At 44.2% G+C, this 20,831-nt stretch overlaps 1 protein-coding gene across 3 annotated transcripts in view; it reads left to right on the top strand.

Moving 5' to 3' along the window:
- Window positions 1–869: 869 nt before the first annotated feature.
- The window catches only part of PRDM15 (PR/SET domain 15), a 55,621-nt gene continuing 35,659 nt past the window's right edge, over window positions 870–20,831 (top strand). For 2 of the 3 annotated variants that reach the window (XM_077342765.1, XM_077342763.1), the window contains exons 1-8: window positions 870–957; window positions 8,871–8,916; window positions 11,761–11,854; window positions 13,845–13,998; window positions 14,632–14,884; window positions 15,719–15,844; window positions 17,141–17,239; window positions 20,206–20,430. In XM_077342765.1, coding sequence (XP_077198880.1) covers window positions 8,880–8,916; window positions 11,761–11,854; window positions 13,845–13,998; window positions 14,632–14,884; window positions 15,719–15,844; window positions 17,141–17,239; window positions 20,206–20,430 — 988 coding nt within the window. In that variant the 5' untranslated portion in view covers window positions 870–957; window positions 8,871–8,879. Of the gene's footprint in view, window positions 958–1,476; window positions 1,861–7,258; window positions 7,339–8,870; window positions 8,917–11,760; window positions 11,855–13,844; window positions 13,999–14,631; window positions 14,885–15,718; window positions 15,845–17,140; window positions 17,240–20,205; window positions 20,431–20,831 lie in introns of those variants that run through there. The other variant, XM_077342764.1, reaches the window with a different exon arrangement.

The raw sequence follows: 20,831 nt of genomic DNA, 5'->3' as shown, positions 1-20,831 counted from the left end.
CTGCATTCTCATTTCTAATATTTTAACATTTTATTGTATATTTTAAAATATTATATGCCCCCACAAGCGGTGACCACAGGAGCGGCAGCATGGAAGTCTATAGTATAATAAATCAAATAAAAATAATATCTTGTTATCGAGTGTCCATAACACACTCCACTGGTTTTTGCAGAAAAATTGTTTTTTATGGGTGTTTCTGAGGCATTGTGGCCTGAAAAGGGTTAATAAAAGTGCCAGCGTTTTTTTTTCTAAAATGTCCTCGAGTGTCTGTAATGAATCCCAGGTTTAATTTGTTTTTTGGTTCAGGGATGTTCCGGACTTCTTTTGGCCTGGAAAAGATTAATAAAAGCGCCAGAGTTGCGCAAATATTATTCCCAGGTTTTGTTTTTCCTTCCCCGGCACTATTGCTTGTCTCATGCCCGTTCCGGGGCATTCAGGAGGCAGGGAAGGGGAACCAGATGCGCGAGAGCTCCACAGTTCCCCGTCTCGAGCATTGTTCTCCCACGCCTGCAATGCCTTCCACGCTTCTTGGCAGGCAGTAGGGTTTGTTTCCTGCTCGTTCCGTCTTGTACCGTTTCCTAGTGACACTTGCGCCAACTTTCCGGAACGTCCAAGTCAGCTGCAAGAGGGTGGAAGCTGAAGCGCTCCGTTTTAGGCCCACTCCGAGGCACTCGCTACAAACGGGGAACCAGAACAGAGAGAATTCCCGTGGTGGCCGCAGCTCTGCAGGAACGATCCTGATGCCAGAACGGCAGCGACGCCAGGCATGGCAGTCCGGGCCTTACCACATCCACCTCCCCCCCCCCCCGGCTTTCCTGTACCTTCAGAGCCACATGAACTACGATTCCCAAGTTGCATTGCGGAACCCCCACATCAACTTCCGGTGGCGCGTCGCTTCCGGCTCAGATCGGAACCTGGAGTCCGGATTCGATCCGGGTGCGAACATTCCAAAAGCAGGTAATGCCAATCCCCGCCTGGCAGCGCGCCGCGGCCTCGTTTCCAGGAGCCGCCCTTGCTCGCCGCTCGGGACCCTCCGCCAGGGACTCTGCGTCCCGCCCCTGGGGTGGCCCAGGGCGGCGCGGCGGAGCCTCCGGTCCGGCCGCGCCTCCGCCTGCTCCTCCTCCCCTCCGTCCCGCTCTCCTCCTCCACGCCGCCTGTTCTTTGTTACAGGCAGCCGCCGCCAGCTGCCGCGCGCGCTGTGGAGGGGCGAGGCGGGTCCGAAGCAAAACCCGGCGGAGCCGCTCCCGGATCCCCAGCCGGGCCCGAGCAGCCGGACGCCTCCCCAATGCGGCGCAGGGTGGCCGAGCGCGTCTCCGCCGCCCCGTCCCGTCCCGCTCAGCCCGAGTCCCTGCCTCTCCGCCTGCACCCGCCACTGGGAGGGGCCGCCGTGTGCGGCCGGCGGAGGGGGGGGGGCGGGAAGGAGGGCGCGCGAGAGAAAGCACGCGCACAATGGGGCGCCCTGGGGCTGCTGGGGAAGGGAGGGCTCGGCTGGGGGTCGCGCAGCCCCGCTTAGTCCCGGGCCAGGTAGAGGACGGGGGTCGCCGGATTTTCGCAGCTCCTTTCTTGTTGCCGCGTTTGTGCCTCAGGCGCTTGGCCAAGAGAGGGAAGCGTGTGAAATCTTGGAAGTGGCCACGAGGCTCCTCTCTCGCTCGGGGAATGGGTCAAAGCTGGCTGCTAGATGAAGGGGGGGGGGGGTGAGGCTCGTGGCTTCGCGCATTTTTGCATCACACCCAATATCTTCATGCGCAAATTGCTGGCATGGATTGCAAGCCCTATGCGAACAAAGCGCGGCGAAAGGAGATTTTTAAAAATCTAACCTTTTACTAGTTTTGCACTCACCATGATTTCAACGTAAGTAAGGTAATAAAATAAACGTTCATGGTAGGTAACGTAAGCCTAAAACACACACAAAATTCGATTTGCATTGCCAGCAATTGTAAACACTTTTACTCCCGCACTGTAGCGAGACTGGAGACTGGAAAACCCAGTCCGCTAGCCAGAGATATGACGTCATGGCAAAGTGTGATCGGGTGTTACATCACGAATGGTGACAACATTCATTGTGGAAATCTTCTGTTGATGTTGAAGGGACTATAAAGCAGTGATGGCCCAGAAACAGTTGTGCTATATATTTTCTTGTTTGCTACTTAACAGCTACATTTTCCACATTGATTTGGATTTAGTACATTCGTTTTTCTTACTTGTGCACACTCATGCCTTTGTGCTAGTGTGCATTAAACCCACATTCTACCTATTCTCTTCAAAGTAGAGAGGGAAGCATGTGCTTGAAGCATGTGCTGTATAAACTGGACTGAAAATGCAGTTGCAAGTTATAGGAACTGCATAATTAACTATGGTCCCACAGCACTTAGGGAGCCAGTGTAGTTCATCTACTACAGGCATGTTTAATATTACAGCCATAGATTGTGCAAGGTACTGATGCATCTTATAGATTTATACTTAGATAAAACTGTTCATTAAGCAAACTTAATGAACTGTTCATTAAGCAAAATATTGGAAGGTGTCAGATGCTGTTTGTTATTGTACAGGTACAAGTTCATTTGTTTGCCTACCTGTACTTTCCCATCATTAAAAATTTATATTTCCATTATATTAATCCTGCAATTTCAGGCATGTTTATTTCTTCAGACAAGATAAATAGTTGTAACACTGGGGTTGAACTGTTTGTTCAGTGTCAGAATCCTAGTGTTTTTTAAAGCTACCCCAAATTGTGACTGCTGCACTTTTCATTGGTTCCTTTTTATATCTGTTAGATGCATCTTCCGTTATTTGTCCTAAAAAATAATATACCAATTATCAATACAATGCGTTAATTTGCTTGCCACTATTTTCCACAGTTTTATTATGATGTATGTTTGAATAATATATCTGAACTAGGACTCATGTCCCTGGAGAATCTAAATGAAGACATTAAACATATCAAGGAGAAAAGAGGGAAAAAATCATATTCCTTAGACTTAAAAACTGCATATACAGAAATGCTGTGATGAAATGCAAAATAATCTTGTTTTTGTCAATATTTTGATTTTTAGGGCTTAGAGACCAGTAATACAACAGACATTTTGCTTGTTTGGTTGTAACTTACATCCTCATGGGGGGAAAGCTGTTGGACGGGCAATTTGGAACAAGGAAAAAGTGGCCCTGGGGAGGCTTAAAAACTATTCCACTCCCATCTTCTTTCTTCCTAATAACTGCTCCTAAAAGTGTCTTCCTGTGTAAAGAAGGCCATTGAGCGACAGATGCATGTATTTGCATAGACTATATTTTTATGAGTAACTTAGTCTAAAGAGGCAGAACTGCTGCAGAGAGAGAGAGAGAGAGAGAGAGAGAGAGAGAGAGAGAGACGGCAGTAGGTCAGCATACCTTGAGGTGGGGTAGCTGCTGGAGCCTAGGACTTCTGGTAGGGCCTGCTGTCTCTGACCCCCATCTACATATATCCCCTGCCTCATGTTTTTACCTGTTCTCCAATCTGTCCAGAGTGCTTAATTTGTACACATCTTGAATGCAAGCAAAAATACCCAATAAATGTATGTCCACTTGAGCCCACAGCATGTTATAATATTGGCATTTCAGCATCTACTCCAGACAGGCTACTAGCGCCCTACCTTGTCCTGGAACACATAGCCACGGTGATCCACATGATGTTCATCTCCAGACTGGATTTCTGTAACTCACTCTATGCAGGCCGTCTCTTGTCCTTGACCCAGATACTACAGTTGGTGCAAAATGCAGCTGCTAGAGTTGTCACAAAAACACCTTGGAGAGCCCAAATCCAGCCAGTGCTGAGGCAGCTGCATTGGCTGCCAGTTGAATATTGGATCAAGTTTAGGGTTTTGGTTTTGACCTTCAAGGCCATTTGTGATCTGGGCCCAGTGTACTTAAGGGACCGTCTGACTCCTTTTCTCCCTTGCACGGCTCTTCACTCTGATCCCTGGCCTTCATGAAGTCTGCCTGGCCTCAATCACAGCCAGTGCCTTTTTTTGGTCTGGGTCCCTGCTTGGTGGACCCGGCTCTGTTGGAACTAGTTCAGTTCCACAGGGCCTGCAAGACAGAGCTCTTCTGCCATGCATTTGGTTGAGGCCAGGCAGATAGAAGATCTTGCTCCTCCTCTGATGCCCCCATTGTACCAACATCCCTGGAGATTGACAGCTAGGGGAGGGATTAAGTGGGATTTTGGTGATTTGGGGATGGTTTTAGTTGGAGTTGTTAAATGTTGGGGTTTTTATATATTGTAATTTTATTGTTGTGAACCGCTGCAGATTGGTTGGCCTGGAGCGGCAACATACAAATTCAATAAATAAATAATATAGAAGGACTTTCAACAGTATTGGCGTATTAAATAATAAAACGGGTCACCAAGTTATTCCCTCTCCCCCTGAGACATCACAGTAAGGGGTGGTATATAAATTGAATAAATATTACCAAGTTTTGTTTTGTCCTAGAAACAACACGGGCTAGAATGAACACCAGAAATGAAGCTATCAGCAGTACAAAGAAAAACCCTGTGAAATAAAAGTCTAGAGCAGACTTTTTAGAAAATTCTAGAGCAGATTTTTTTGTGATCTTTTCCTGGGTCTTTTAGGGCAGCGGTCCCCAACCTTTTTGTGGTTGAGGACCGCCTCCAGGGGTGGGGGAGAGCCGGCGGCCTGAGTGCTGTGCACTTGTGGCAGCTGCGTGCACATACGCATGCGCAGAGTTGCAGCGCATGCGTGTTTTCGCCAGCAGGGGGCACAAACTCACATGTGCGGCAGCTCCGCACATGTGCGTTTGCGTCGCCGGCATGCTGGCGGCCGCTTCATTCACGGCCTGGCGATCTTCTCGCTGCGGGGGGGGGGAGGTTGGCGCAGCCACCAGCAGCCTGGTAACAGGCCATGGTTCGGGGGTTGACGACCCCCATTCTAGGGGCCTTGTGAGCTGCTCTGCAGCAGGGGGTGTGTGACTAAGAGCTCACAAGCTATCCATTGGAGAGCACAACACAGAAGATTGGGAGACAACAATAATGTTTCCCTGGGACAGTTAATTAAGTGAAGATTTGTTGCCAAAATCAAGAACTACAGTATAGACCCAGTTCTCCATTGTTCAATTCGTCAGCCAGCCTTGAGGCTGCTCAACTCAGTTGAGAACCTGGGGCAAGACATATTTTTGGAGGAGGGAATGAACTGGTTATGCTGAGTGTTCTTCAAACTTTGTCATTTTGCTGTTCACCCAGAGTTAATGCTCATAATCTTGAAAGGCTTGATCTGAGCTAGGAAGAGAAAGATTAAACATGCTGACATAGTGCTTGGATGAATTGACAGCAGAAGAGTGTATGGCAGAAAGGGACAATTGCCGAAACTAATTTGTATTTTTCCCAGTGATAACTTTCCTCAAGACTAGCTACACCTCAAGAGTTTTGCTGGATGGGATCAGCCATCTTTAGCATTTTCTTTGCAAAAACAGTTGGCTAGTTGTCTAGGGCAGCTTTTTTCAACCTTTAGTCCATGGAGAACTGCCCTGAAATATTTTTCAGGCTTCAAGAAACTCCAGAAGTGATGACATGCCCCTTCAGAAGTAGCCACAGAAATAAGATGCAGGAGTCATCTAATCAATGGATCATTTACCATTTCCATTGTGGAGAAAGAGACTAGGCCTGTAGAGCAGCTGGGGAGGTGGGCTGCAGTGATGAGTTGTGATGTCAGCAACCATCAGAACCTCTGGGAAAGGCCACATAACTCCTGGTGAGCTCTTCCATAACCCTGCTCTAAGATAACCCAGGTGTGAAGGTCGCATCTCTTGTACATTTATAGGTGGTATTCTGAGGAATGCTTATCTGAACGGATGTGCTGTTTAGACATCCTGCCTATTCTATGCAAGTTATGTTTTAGGGGCTTTTGGCAAGAAGACTAGTTTTGCCATGCAATCTGACCCTGCAATCTGACCCTGCACTGGGATCCTTCATTGCACAGAAGCCTCCAAAATTGGATTCTGAAGTCTTGATCTTATAGTAGTTTATTTTTTAAATTTATTATTGTATTTATATATCACCCTCCCCAAAGACTCAGGGTGGTTTACATGAAACAAGAATGATACAGGTAACTCCATTTGTAATAACATGGTGATAACAATAACATTATAGAATGGGGAAATACTGCGAAAAGCATTGAATTCAATTCATACTGAGGCCTAGTAAGTTGGGTGAATTTGTAATGGTGGTTGGAGGGAGGCTTGGGGGCCAATGGAAAGCATTGTTCAGGTCAACCACAACCAAATGCCTGGTAGAGGAGCTTCCTTTTGCAGGCCTTATGGAACTATTCAAGTTCCATTAGGGCCCTGATATCTGGGTGGGGGCTGGGATGGAGAAAGATCTGGGCCTGGTTGAGGTCAGGTAGGCTTCCTTGGGGCCAGGGACCACTAGGAGGTTGGAGGTGGTGGAGTGCAAAGCTCTTTGAGGGGTGTAGGCAAAGAGGCAATTATTCCTCAGGTATATTGGGCCCCGACTACATGTGGCCTTAAATGTGATAACCAAAACCTTGATCCTGATCTGGAATTTGACTGGAAGCCAGTGCAGCTGCTAGATGTGGGACCTGGGAGGTGTTGCTGTGAGGACCCTGGCAGCTGTGTTCTGGTCCAGTTGTCGTTTCCGGATCAGAAGGGCAAGCCAGCGTAGGGTCCCTATCCTGCATCTCAAGTTAGGGAAAAGAAGGACATTTTCTTCCCTGGCTAGTCCTTTTCCAGCATCTCCTTTCAAGCCCAGTCAACTCCTGGAATTCATAGCTAAATGTGTCAGTCTTATACTGCATGCCCATTTTTAGGCCTTTTCATTAGATCAGATTTTCTCTATTAGGATTCCATGAAATCCTGGGGTTTCTTGGTGGTTCTGGTTTCCTTCTTTTCCCTGAGATGCAGGATAGGGATCAGAAAACAGCAGCTGTGGGATAATATGACAGTAGGATGGAAGCCAGGAAAGAATGAATTTGAATGCATATTTTTGATTATGTACTCCTGAACCACACAACATGTCAAAATTCAGTTTGTAACTGATGCCTTTTCCTTTTTATACCAAACACAAGGATAGTTTTGTTCATTTGTCTATAATTTGCTCTTTGTTGATAAATCATCTTGTTGACAACATTACATGTTGTTGATAACATTACGTCATAGCACTTACCCTCATGCAATTTTTCAAGAACACAATTTATCTTAACACAAGCAAACTCTGAATGTAACAATACCCATCAAGACATTTTTTAACCCCTAGGAACAAAGTATTTTTTGTTTGTGAACTGAAAAAAGGTGGGATCAGAGGGACTGCTGTTCAGTGGCTGTTCTGCTTGTTATGTAAGTCATAAACATAAAATGAATCTCATTTCTAAAAATGCCAGACTAACAATCCCAGACATAGATATCTGCCAAATAGTAGGATTGAAATGTGATGGATTGGGAAAGATGGGCGAGATTGTATATGTGAATGAATGTCATACTCTGTACTGAGGCCCATTCAGTGAATACATCACAAGGTAGAAAGGTATTGAGAGTTTATGCATCTGTGACAGGCTACTTGCCATTCTACACCCCAAGTAGCTCCTCTGTTCTCCAAATCCCATCTACTCTTTGAGGCCTAAGTATGCTGGCAGTCACCTTTCTTTGTAGCTTTCCCTGGAACATTACCAGACTTCATTTTCTTCTGTGGCAGTGACTAGTCTCTACCCTGGGTAGATGGGTGGGTAGGTTGTCAGAGAGATTTAGGATTTATTCACTTTAGTAAAGTTCATTTCTCAAACTCCTGGGTGGGGACAATCTCTACCATGTTTCATCTTATTTGCTTTCAAGCCTCATTAATGTTTGCAACATGATGATTTCTTGCCAGTTGTGCGCATCTGAAAGCACTGAATGGTATTCTATCTAAGTATCTTCAGATCTTCTCTAGCTCCATCATGACTGTCCTTCCCAGTTTTATTTTGATTTTTAGTTATATGGGATGGAGGGGTTGTTATGGAGGGGAAATAGAAATAAGTGTGGGGGGGAGACCTTGATGGATCCAACCTGATACCTACAGGATGTGGATACATATCCAGACAGATTAGGATCCGAGGTGGAAAAAATAAGCAGGCATCATTGACAATCGTTTAGAAATTTACAGCATGGTAGCCCTGTGAACGGGCTAGCAACATTTGGTTGTGTAGGAGAGCCAGGACTGCCATCTCATAGCTTCCTGGAAATCTGGGGAAGTGAATAAAAAGTTTTGTACTGCTGGACCCATTCATGAAGCTATCACATAGTTCCTGTTTGTCTGTTTCCATATATAGAGGACTCTTTTGTAATCAGGATATTGCACAGAGTAGTATAACATTTGCCCTTATTATAGTGGATGTTGGAGCATAGTTGGAAGTAAACTTGTAGCACTTATATTGCTCTGCTTATTATATTTCTTGTCATCTTTGATTACATAGTTTTAAATCTCTGTCATCAGTCATGGTGAGAAAGGCAGAATGTAAAGTTATTAAATAAATAAGGATCTAGCAATCTTCACATTTCAAGAAACAAGGCTGAGACTCTTACTATTTTCAAGTTTATTCTAACCATCTAAAGAGTCTCTCAGTTTATTTTCACATGAAATGATCTTTTCATATGAATTTATTTCCATAGGAAATATTGTCACATGAATTTATTTTCACATGAAACGATCTTTGATAGGGTCTCAAAAGTCAGACTCGGAAATCTATAACACAGTTCCCATTTAACATCTAACCTCGGGAAGGGCATTGTAGTATTTTTACAGGGGTGCAGAAGTCCATGTAACTCTCTGGAAAAGTATTTTGTCAGGAAATGCCTAACGATCTAATTGGTGTCTGTCTGTTTTGTTTTTACAGATTTCAGAAATGGCAGAAGATGGCAGTGAGGAGACCATGTTTATTTGTGAGTATTCCTCAAGTAATGGCAATTTATCTGAAGTCGGTATTTTAACTGCTTTCACTGTTTTAACTGGTTTTTATTGCTTTTTATTTGTATTTATTGTATTTGTATTATTGTATGTTGTAAACTGCCCTGTGTCCCTTGTGAAGAGAGGGTATGTGGTATTAAATAAACAAACCCATGGGAAGATTATATGGAAATCAGACCCATATGGAAGGCATTTTGCAGACAAAATTTGGACACAATAAGTCCAAAGGAGTCACAAATATATTCTCAGTGTGATAAGTGCAGTTAGAACAGTCTGCCCCAGAGCCTGATGGATCCAGTGATTTCCTGAGGTTCCCTCCCAAGTTTTTCCTGCTGATAGGGTGGGCATCTCTGTCATGGTCTGGATTATATGTGGAATTTGGTGATGATTTAGGGGATGACATGATCACTTTTAGAAGCTTCCTGTCATCCTATAGAATCCATTCTGAGCTACGTAGGTTCTTGGAGGCTGTCTGATTGAACATAAATTATGAAAATGTAAAATAAAAGTGATCGAACAAAGATTAAAGTGCATGTTTGTGCCTTGCCTTCTCTGTAGCAGTATTGGCAACAAACTGTGTGTCTGCACAAAATTTTGTATTGCTTTTTTGAGCAATAAAGTGTTTAGTCCACTAGAGCCCATTTTATGAGCTTTTAGTGTGGGATAAATATGTTTTGAGGAAACAAATACATCTGCTGGGCTGCTCACAAAATGGAATTTGTGGATATGTATGCTGCCCCATTTTGTATAGAAAATTTTTTAAATAGATTTTTACACCCACTTTTTATCTGCCTTAAGGTGTCTTGAAGCGGCTTACAATCACATTCCTCCCCCCCCCCCCAACAAATCTCTTGTGAGAAATGTGTGGCTGACAGTTTTGACAGAATGATGACTGACTCAAAGTCACCAAGCAGACTTCATGTAGGAGAACCAAACCTGGTTCTCCAGATTAGAGTCTGCCACTCTTAACCACTACACCACACTGGATATTCTATAGGTTACTTTATACAAATTTCAGTTGGTGTTTCAAAACTACTAACCCCACCTTGCATTCCAGCATTATGATGCCTTACAGAGTTAATTCGCTTTCCTCATCTTTCTTTGAACTTCATAGTCTCTTAAAGAGAACCGCAGAGCCATTTCTCCTGGTTATTTACTTTTTTTAGCACGAGAAAAATGCAAAGTATATTTAAAGAATGCATTTCAAATTATGGGTCCAGTGACCAATTTTTATGCATGTTCAGTATAGCTGAAACATGCACAAAGTACACGTGTAGATTTTGTTTGTATGATTTGTTACCTTGGCAAATGCTGGATTGCTGATGGTGTGTTGAGAGCCTAGACACACATGTTTTGTTTGAGTGTATACTCTGTCTACACTCTACAATCTACATCATATACTGAACATGCTCAGGTGGGAGTGTAGTTCCACTGCCTTCACTCCCATACATGTTCACTCTGTCTCCAGTAGAACTTGCAAACAACCCAGAGTTTTCTGCAGCATTTCACTTAAATGAACTTTCAAACATTGCGAACATAAGTGTCTTAATTGGTTTCTGGCCACTTCCCTTCATATGTTGTAAATAGCTTTGGGAAACATAGTATTGTAATGGGTTTAAGGATACACCAGTAAAAAGTGTAGATTATAGTTCTTTTCCCCCCCAGGTCTGGGGGAGGCATGTATTAAATAACCCTATTTCAACAATTCTATTTTTATTTTTTATATTTTTTGCTGTGGAGACCCAACCTACTAATGGAATGTGTGTGTATATTGAGGATGTGTGATGGGGGGATTAATTTCCAGCAACTATAACATAATGGATACTTATGCTTTCACTATCCTTTTACAATGCAAACAATTTGTTTCTTCTAAAAAATGGTACTATTGAGAACACACAGTGCTACTCAGTTGTGCTGACTCTGCAGTGCTGACAGCCATGAAGCTTAGAATGTTTTACAGGCAAACTAAACAGATGTGCTTGAGATACTGCTCATAAATTATAGTTTGTCTTCATTTGGGATTATAGGGGGTATAATTAAGGTACAGTTCCACAGGAACTAAGTGCTGGAAAAAATGTGTTTGTTTTAATAATACTACCACTGAGTCAGGATGAATGGCTTGATCATTATTTATTGTGTGATTGTTGCAGGTTTGGGGAAGGGGGCTTGCCTGCATACCCAGAGGAGGGATGTTTTTGTCACAGTAGTTCTTACTATCAAAGAGACAAGCTACTGTTTAGTTTAAAAAGCATTGTGGAAAGCACTATGATTAAAAAAGCAGGCATTAAAGGGATGGCAAGAATGTCCAATTTCCTCCTGACAATGCATATCTCTTCTTTGACTCCTGATCTATGTGATACCTCTTGACTGTTGTAAATAAAATCTTCTCTAGACAACAGCTACATTGAACATGAAGTAAAGTAGACATGTGCTTGGAGATGTTTGCAAAATAATGAAAGATACTACTATTATATATACACATATGTCCCTTAAGAAGTAGATGAGAGTGCTTCCAGTTTTTAAGCACATAGATTATATTTGCACTATCTGAATCAATTCATAATATATAATGTTCCAGTTTTCTGCTCCCTGCTCTAGGCATCTTTCCTCAATTGTTAAATGTATGTTTGAAACATAAATTATGTGGAAATTTTTATCACTGAGTTGAAGTGAAATGTGGTCTTGTTTCAACTTAGTATATAGCCACTGGTTTATGGAATATCTCAGAAGATGGAGCTGGTTGGATAAGCTTGAATGTTGTGCCTGGCTATTTACTGAGAAAGTTAGCCCAAGCTGGTCTTTCTGTTGTCTGCCTCCAGGGTGTGAAGACTGTAGTCAGTACCATGATTCAGAATGTCCGGAACTGGGGCCAGTAGTGACTGTCAAAGACTCCTTTGTATTAAGTAGAGCAAGGTAAGTTGAATTGCAGTCTCAGCTGCTTTTTAAAGCGTATGATGCCAGAGCTGCAAAAGAGGATCCTTTGAACTTTTGGTTTACCCTTTATGCTACATTTCAGACTTGAAATGTGCCTTATTTTGAGGCCTTCCTAAGTACCCTGTTGTGACTGACAGCTAAAATAATTCTAAACTACTGCTGGAAGTTTTCCCACTCTGGCATAATTTAGTACTCAGAAGACAAGGAAAATGGCTCTGCAGTAGAGAATAACCAGAGATGGTGTGGCTCAGCGGTAGAGCCTTTGCTTGGCATGTGTCAGGTCCTCAATTTGATCCTTGTCATCTCCAGTTATAAGGACCAGGCAGTAGGTGATGGGAAGGACCTCTACCAGAGACCCTGGAGAGCCACTGCCAGTCTGAGTAGATAGTACTGACCTTGATGGCCTGAGAATCCGATTCAGAAGATATTTTCATGTGTTCAATTAGGTCAGTAAGTCAGTCAGGATGGAAATCATGGCTAGACGTCCCTGTATGCTTCACATTTTGGGGCTCATGTAGGGGTAGATTGACCATTCAGGCCACCTGAAAACATCCCAGTGGGTCAGTGGTCTAAGGGGCTGCCTCCCTACTGGGACTGCCTCAACCCCAGTGTGGGCAGGAGCCACAGCTGCTGCAAACAAGCCAGCCCCCCCCCCTCCCCCGCCCCATGAGTCCTTGATTCATGGGAGCCAGTGAAATTTTAGCCAATGCTGAAACTATTTGGAGAAAGACAGATGTCCTTCTTTAGTAACTAGAAAGGTTAATGGAATCTCAAGACTGAGATGGGATGAAGATTTGCTTACTAATCATCCTTGGTTACACTCATTTGAATTATTATTGTATATCATTTGCAAAGTGGTTTGCAGCCTTTCTGTCTTCATAGTGGGCATGTGCAAGGTCATGATAAAGTTTGAGATGTACCGCAGCTTCAGATTTTGAATTTACTGCACAGAAAATGTTTTAGTGTGGGAGCAACATATATCCGTAACACTATTTCACTCCCTTTTATTTGGGAAACAGCTTCCTGGGGGGAGACAGTCCGGGGCCCAGTCCATCCAGGTCCACCCTGATTGGCCCTCCCCCTCCAGCTCCCACCCTCCCTCCTTGCCTGCTAGAAGCCTTGTGGTTGATGCCTCCATTGTTGCCCACAAGGAGAGAGGCAGCGACAGGGCTTTGTGGCCCGCCGGTACACACCTGCTGGGAGGGAGCCGGGGGGGGGGTGAGTTTGCAGCCTCCCTGCGGGCCACAAAGCCCTGTCGCCTCCGGCGGGGGGGGGGGGGCTTTCCACTCCCTTTAGCCCACTTTGCAGGCCAAAGGGAGCCGCAGCCTCCCTCTCACACCCCTTTCATCTGCCGCCGCCACTTTCAAAGCCCATTTTTAAAATCGGTTTTGATACTAGTATCTACATAATTTCTAAACAGAAGTGTTCTGATGGTGGAAAGTGCCATCAAGTCACAGCTGACTATAGGGTTTTAAAGGCAAGAAACATTCAAAGATGGCTTGCCATTGTCTGCCTCTATGTCATGACTTTGGTATTCCTTGGTAGTCTCTAATCCAAATACTAGCCAGGGCTGATCCTGTTTAGTTTCTGAGATCTGACTAGCCTGGGGTATCCAGGTTAGGGTTTACAGATAGGAAATTATCATAGTTCTTAAAAGAACATTTGAAGTGTTGATGAAAGATGGCAGTAGTAGAATATTTTCATTGCTTGTCCACATTGGCCAACTTCTTGTTCCATGAGTGTGGCACGATTATTTCAAATTTTTGCATTCTACACTTGTGAATAATGAGCTACTTTTGACATTACTGTTGAGGGGTGAGTCTGAATTTATCTTTCTGTGAATGCTGGCAGACGTATACCAGACAAAGTTGATTTCTGGCCTATTCTGACTTGTCTGCCAGGGTTCATTTAGTTATAATCGTTTATACTGGCATCGAAATCTGACTTGTCTAAAATATTCACTCCTTAGGTCATCCCTTCCCTCCAATTTGGAGATCAAACAACTTGAAGATAGTACTGAAGGTGTTTTTGCAGTGACTCAGATGGTCAAGCGTACCCAGTTTGGCCCCTTTGAATCCAAAAGAGTTGCCAAACTGGAAAAGGAGTCAGCATTTCCATTGAAGGTATGATGTATCTAAACTGAGGTTGTCTGTCTGTCACAGTTCTCCTTCAGTGGGGCCGAAGTCATTCAAGCTGGTTAGGTCACGCCTCTGCTTGCTCAGGACTCAGAAGAAGAGTTGGTACTTATATGCCACTTTTCTCTACCTGAAGGAGTCTCAAAGTGGCTTACATTTGCCTTCCCTTTCCTCTCCCCGCAACAGACACCCTGTGAGGTGGGTGAGGTTGAGAGAGCCCTGATATCTTTGCTCAGTCAAAATAGCTTTATCAGTGCTGTGGTGAGCCCAAGGTCACCCAGCTGGCTGCATGTGGGGGAACACGCTCTCCAGATTAGAAGTCCGCAGTCCTAACCATTACACCAAGCTGACTTTCAGTAGGCCGTGGCCAAAACTTGTAGGACAAATAAGATTTACACAGCCTGAAGAGCTTCTGTTATGTCAAAAGACATAATTCGTATTATCAGAAACTATTAATCATGAGAACTGCTTGCTAATGGCTTATTCTTCATGCCACAGCAAGAATACCTGAATGCTGGGACCACATGAGCAGGGCATGTAACATAAATATTCTAGTAATAGAAATGCATTCTTGCATATAGTGTTATATTTAGTATATCTATCTCAATGTGTATGTCTCAGGTTTTTCAGAAAGATGGACCTCCAATATATTTTGATACCTCTAACGAAGATGATTGTAATTGGATGATGATGGTGAGGCCAGCAACACAGTATGAACACCAGAACCTGACTGCCTTCCAGCATGATAATGACATTTACTTCACAACTTCCCGGGATATCCCACCGGGAACTGAATTAAGAGTATGGTATGCAGCTTTCTATGCCAAAAAAATGGAAAAACCTGTTTTAAAGCAGGTTACTAACATTGCCAATGGTACGTGTGGCTGAATTTACTGTGTTACCATGTACAGGGCAGGTCTAAGTCTGAACAGCTTGTAGTTTCAACTATCTCCCGGTCCTTTTAGACAGAAGGTTGTAATAGATGGCTTTGTAACTTATCTTTCTGTGTTCATATATAAATAGCATATTGTAAATTCTAGTTAGAAAAAGTTTATGCCGTCTATTAAGATCTCTCAATTTATAATGTACATCAGTGGTCTGTAACCTTTTTAAGTCTGCGGACCGGCAGCGGTGGGGAGGGTGATCGCAAACGCGCATCTGCGGCCCTGCTTCCCTCTCCCCCCTTCCCACAAAAAGAAACTTGCTGGGCTGCGAGCTAATCGGACGCTTTTGCGGCTTTTGCGGCTGATTTGCTTGCGGCCTGGGAAGTTTCTTACTGGGGGGCGGGGGCGGGGGCGGGGAGAGGGAGCCGCGGCCCGGTACCAGGGCCTTCATGGCCCAGTGGTTGGGGACCACCGATGTCCATTGTATGAGAGGCAGCTGGAAAGTTCTCAGCCTAAGTAAAACAGGATTAGGATATGTGCACTGTATTCTGTTCCTTCCTCATCCCTCCACATAAACAAGCCACCACTAAAAAAGGCTACTAGCAATTTGTTTTGGTAGTTCTGGAGCACTGCAGGAAGGAAAAATTAGGTTTTTACATTTCTCAACCTGTAAGGCATTTTCTTTGGCTTTTCTGTTTTTCTCAGGGGTTGGGGGGGGGGTTGGGGGAAACTTTTCAGACCTCCCTCATGTATCAGTTTAGCGCATATCTCACTGGTGTAATAAGTGGGAGAAAAAATTAATAGAAATATTCTCTCTGTAATAGATGTGTGCCTGGTTGTGATGGAATGTGACCAAGAAGGAAACAAAATTACTTCAAAGCCTTCTGACACATGTGTCCTTTCTGTCAAGAAAGTCAAGAAATCCCGATTCCATGAAGCCAGTCTCACAGGTACACAAACTTCTTCGGTCTCCATTCTGAATCTGCTATGTAGTGCTGAGTACGTTGGGCATTTAAAAACATTCGCTGCTTCTCAGATTTGAGTTTTCTTAATTCTATGAAGATTGAATCAACCTAATCACTGATTCGGTACATTGATTTGAGTTTGACCAATTCAGGCTAATCTGAGTTTGGCCAAACCAGCCACCAGACAGCTAATCCTGCTGTAGAGAGAAACCTCTCCAGGGATCAGCTGTTGGTGGTGCCCTAGGTCCCTTTAAATGCCCCCAGCTGGTCCTTCCCACACAGCCTCAGCTATGCAGGTAAAGCAACAGAGAAGCTTGGGGTCTGCTGAGCCGACCCCACCACAATTGGGGAGCCTGAGTGTGGAGCAGACAAGTCAGCTCCATAATCATCCTCCCCCCCCCCCATCACAGCATGCAGTGAGCTCCAGGGAGGCTGTGAGTGGCTGACTTCTCAGCTCCAAGTCCATCAACCCAGTTTGAATCCCACAACTGACTCCAGGAGCCAATTGCTCTGCTCTGCACCCACCGTGATTTCAGCCTGTAAACCAGTTCCAGGAGGACCAGGGAGGCAAGGTGCACAACACCCACCCACTCCAGTCTCACCCTGCAGCCAGCTCCAGGAGGTCAGGAAAGCAGAGCATGAGGCTACACCCATCCTGGGTGTACACCCACCCTGATCAGAGCCAACAGTCAGACTCAGGAGGGTCGGGGGGGGGGGGTAGGTCACAATCTCAGAGGGGTCTGCTAGGGAGAAAGACCCTGACAAACAGCAGAAGGGATTTCTCAGCCAAATCTTCTCTGATTCAACTCTTATAAACTGATGGGATGTGTGATTCTGCTTGAATAAGCCTGAAATGTAGTCGAATCAGCATTGATTTGAGTATTTGGGGGCTTATCCAAGCTGAATCGTAGTGTTGAATATCAGTGCCTTGACAGACTGTCAAATAATGGTGTTTGTGATGGTGCTGAGTGGAGTTAATCATGCTAGTTATTGAAAAAATAGTCATCCCAAAATACAGCTTCATTTTGAACTCTGCCAGAGTTGCTTCAATACTACCCCTGTCCTCTTATCACAATGTAGTCCTAAATGGAGAGTCACCCTGCAGACCCATGGAAACCATTCGGCTTACTGAAGAGATCGCTGTACTATAGTTTGCACAGTCAGTGTTCCATAAATCTAAATATTTTAATACTGTATGTGTCCATGAAGATACTGAGAAGATTTTCATTTTGTGTTCTTGGGAGTGCTGAGTGTGCATTTTGTTTGTTTGTTATAACTTAGAGAGCACTATGGAAAGCAGTGGGCCTCTTGAAATGGAGTCCAACCAGTGGACATGTAAAGTATGCTCAACAACTTTCCAAGAACCTCAGCTGCTGACAGGTAAGGGAAAGGTTCCTCAACTTCTGCAATTGCATAAATGCTCTGTCGATATAGAAGCTGATCATAATCTTAGCTGTTGTGTGTGGTTTTTGCTGCTGTTTGTTAGACTGCACTTGAAAGGAGAATGAGAAAGCCATTGCTTTGCACATGCCCTGGAGGGGCATCCAGATAATTTTGGATCAATGTTCTGTTGCACCTTGTGCTTGTGTTTCCATATGGTCCTTAACTTCTTGACATTCCACTGATCCTTTAGGGACCTAAATTAAATGCACACAAAAAAAGATAAAATCTCAGTTCTATACACTGTGTAATACAGCAGATATAAAATCAACAATAACACCTAGAACATATGAGGAACAAAGCTTGCTAGGTGGTAAAAAAATCTAGGTGATGTTCAACCAGTGTGTAATATATAAGAATGCCTAATATAGAGGCCGCATTTTAAAATAGTGTTCAAAGACCAGCACTCTGTATTGCTCAATTCTCATTCAAAGTGGATTCTCATGTGTTAAGCAGGAAGAAGGGATTTTTAGAAAACAGAAAATTCCATTTACTACCGACTGGACCAAAACGCCCTTTTCCTCAGCCATTTATGGCAAAACCTTTTTCTCATATATTTTGATATATAGCATAGGAAAACCATCAAGGTACTAAATGTTTGATTCCCCCTGATTCACAGGAACAGTGCTGCTAATTATATGCAACCTTTCTGTAAAAACAAAGCTTGCACTGAAGGGAATCACAGAAGGTGTATGCTTTCCTCAAAAAGAAGGGCACTGAAATAGTAGTAAATTGGATTTGAGCTGTGAGGCATTGGCGAACTTTTTTGCGGATAAAGTCTTGTCGCTTTGCCAGGACCTTCCTGCCACATTTGATACAGAACGTGAACTGGAAACTCGGTTGGCTTTCAAAGGAGGGGATGTTTGATAGTTTCATATGGCTATCTTTGCTGGGGTCAGTAAGGGCGACCACTTGCCATCTGTATCCCTGTCCATCATGGTTGCTCAGATCAGCCAACCAACGGATAGGAGGTCCTTTGAGGCAGCGGTCCCCAACCTTCTAGTAGTCGGGGACCGCCTCCAAGGGTTGGAGAGAGCCGGTGGCCCGGCCGCCGCCGCTGCTCGCAAACGCGCACGCGCGGCAGCTCTCTGCATGCGCGGTTTCGCCACTAGGTGGCGCGGACCGGGGGTTGAAGATACTGCTTTGAGGGATATTGTTAACCTCTCTCTGACATCAGGAGAGTTCACCAAAGGGCTGGAGAAGGCAATGTTTCACCCTCTCCTGAAAAGATCATTGCTGAATCCATAGGACCCTGCCAGCTACCGCCGGTCTCGTATCTTGCATTTCTGGGTGAGGTAGTTGATAGGGCCACTGCAGATCAGCTCCTGGCTTTCTTGGAGGAAACTTCAGCCCTTGACCCATACCAGTCAGGCTTCTGTCCTGTCCACGGAGTGGAGACTGCACTGGTTGCCTTTATGGATGATCTCCTATGACAGTGGGATTGAGGCAGCTTGTCTATCCTCTTACTTCTTGACCTGTCGGCCGCACTTAATGTGGTCGACCATGAATTATTAGTCCACTGCCTTGCCGGGGCAGGGATTAGGGAAACAGCCTTCCAGTGGCTGGTCTCCTTTCTCCAGCCCCGGTCACAGAGGGTGTCAGTGGGGGAAGAGTTGTCTGGCCTCTTTGTGCTCCCCTGTGGGGTGCCACAGGGGGCAGTTGTCTCTCCCATGCTTTTCAACATCTATATGCACCCTCTGGTACAGTTGGTCCAGGGCTTTGGGCTGGCTTGTCATCGGTATGCTGATGACACCCAGCCCTATCTCCTGATGGATAACCAGATGGACTCCTCCCCCCCAGAAATATTTGCCAGTTGTTTGGAAGTGGGTTCTGCCCTATATAGGCCCCATCAAGGCCTGTAGAGGCATTGCCTTCAGTCAGCTAGTCACGGATTCTTCTTCTGTTGTATTCCTGAATGCAACGTGCTTTATAAAATAAAGGAACTTGACTGAACATTTTCCCATGCCATTTTGATTTTTATGAATGTTTTGTCATTGAGCAATCCACACTGAAAATATGTATAATAAATTGCACTGAGCAGTATTCACTATACTCTAGTTCCAAGTCATGGGAATTATACAAGCAATGTTAATGTTAATAAAAGCAAAGAAATTACAAACTGGATCAACACATTACATTTTACATTTAGAAACCCTCTTGAGTGGGCCAGAGTTTTGGTGTCAGAAATAATTTAGTCATTTCAGTCTCTTCCAAAAGTGTTACTGGGGTCCACAAAACCCCTTAATTATGAATTGTATTCCCAAAATCACGATAATGTGTATTGGTAGAAATCTTCTGGAATTGAAAAATCTTGTATCCTGTGCAACATTGACCAATTTGGTTAACACTGGATTGAGAGGATCCTGAAAACTGTACTAGGCTTTAGACGTTAAAGGCAAAGGTATCCCCTGTGCAAGCACCAGGTCATGTCTGACCCTTGGGGTGACATTTTCTCTAGCGTTTTCATGGCAGACTCAATACGGGGTGGTTTGCCAGTGCCTTCCCCAGTCATTACCGTTTACCCCCCAGCAAGCTGGGTAATTTTACCGATCTCGGAAGGATGGAAAGCTGAGTCAACCTTGAGCCGGCTGCTGGGATCGAACTCCCAGCCTCACGGGCAGAGCTTACCACTCTGCGCCACAAGAGGCTCTTTTTTTTTGCAATTAACTTTTAGAAGTTAAGACTACCTTTAATTCTAAGTGCAACCTTACTTGAAAATTTACAAAGCTGAAGATGTTTCTGGATGGCAGTCTCCCCTCTCCCCCCAAAAAGGTGTTATCAAGTGTTGTTGTTTTTTGCATCTTTGTGTCAGATATTATGGACTGCTTCTGGCTTTAGGAAGAATCCTATTTGAAAAAACTCACAGATCTTCCTGTCAGTCAAATATTTTTGATCTTTCCTTGCAGAACATCTGCTGAGTCACTTGGAGCAAGCCAAAGGAGCTCCTCAGGCTAATGAAAATGATGCACTTCCAGAAAAGGCTGTGGAAGCTCATCCTTCCAGTCAGCCTGTAATCTCTGAAAATACCAACATCAGTGCAGATATGAAAAGAAAAACCCAAAGGGGCAGGAAGCCAAAAGTAGCAAAGGCAGAAACTCAACTTGTGATTGTGGAAGATAAGGATCATTCTGGTGAGACTTACAGGCTATTAAAAGTTGCTCACAATGGCCTTTCATATAATAATACCTAATGATAAAATTATATTGTGATGGATATGCCAAACTTCCCATATCCCTCCATGCTGCAGAGCTGGTTTCTCTGCTGCAATCTGCTTCCTCTTTAAGACATACATATGAATTATGGAACATATTAGAGTTTGTGATTTATAACTGCAGTTTTTACATACAAGGGGTGTCTTTTTAATGGACATAGAAATTACCCTAGAAATAAGAAAAAATGTACCTCCTCCCACTGCCATCTGATACATATTTTCTCAAATGTGTTGCCTCTCTTCTCACTTGGATTATCTAAGATAATTTATGAATTACCTTATAGACAAAAATGATGTTGGTAAGACACCTTCTTGCATTGG

This window comes from Paroedura picta, chromosome 6 (assembly GCF_049243985.1).
Source record: "Paroedura picta isolate Pp20150507F chromosome 6, Ppicta_v3.0, whole genome shotgun sequence".
NCBI lineage: Eukaryota > Metazoa > Chordata > Lepidosauria > Squamata > Gekkonidae > Paroedura > Paroedura picta.
The sequence above is the reverse complement of the archived record's forward strand: the minus strand, read 5'-3'. Positions and strand labels throughout refer to the sequence as shown.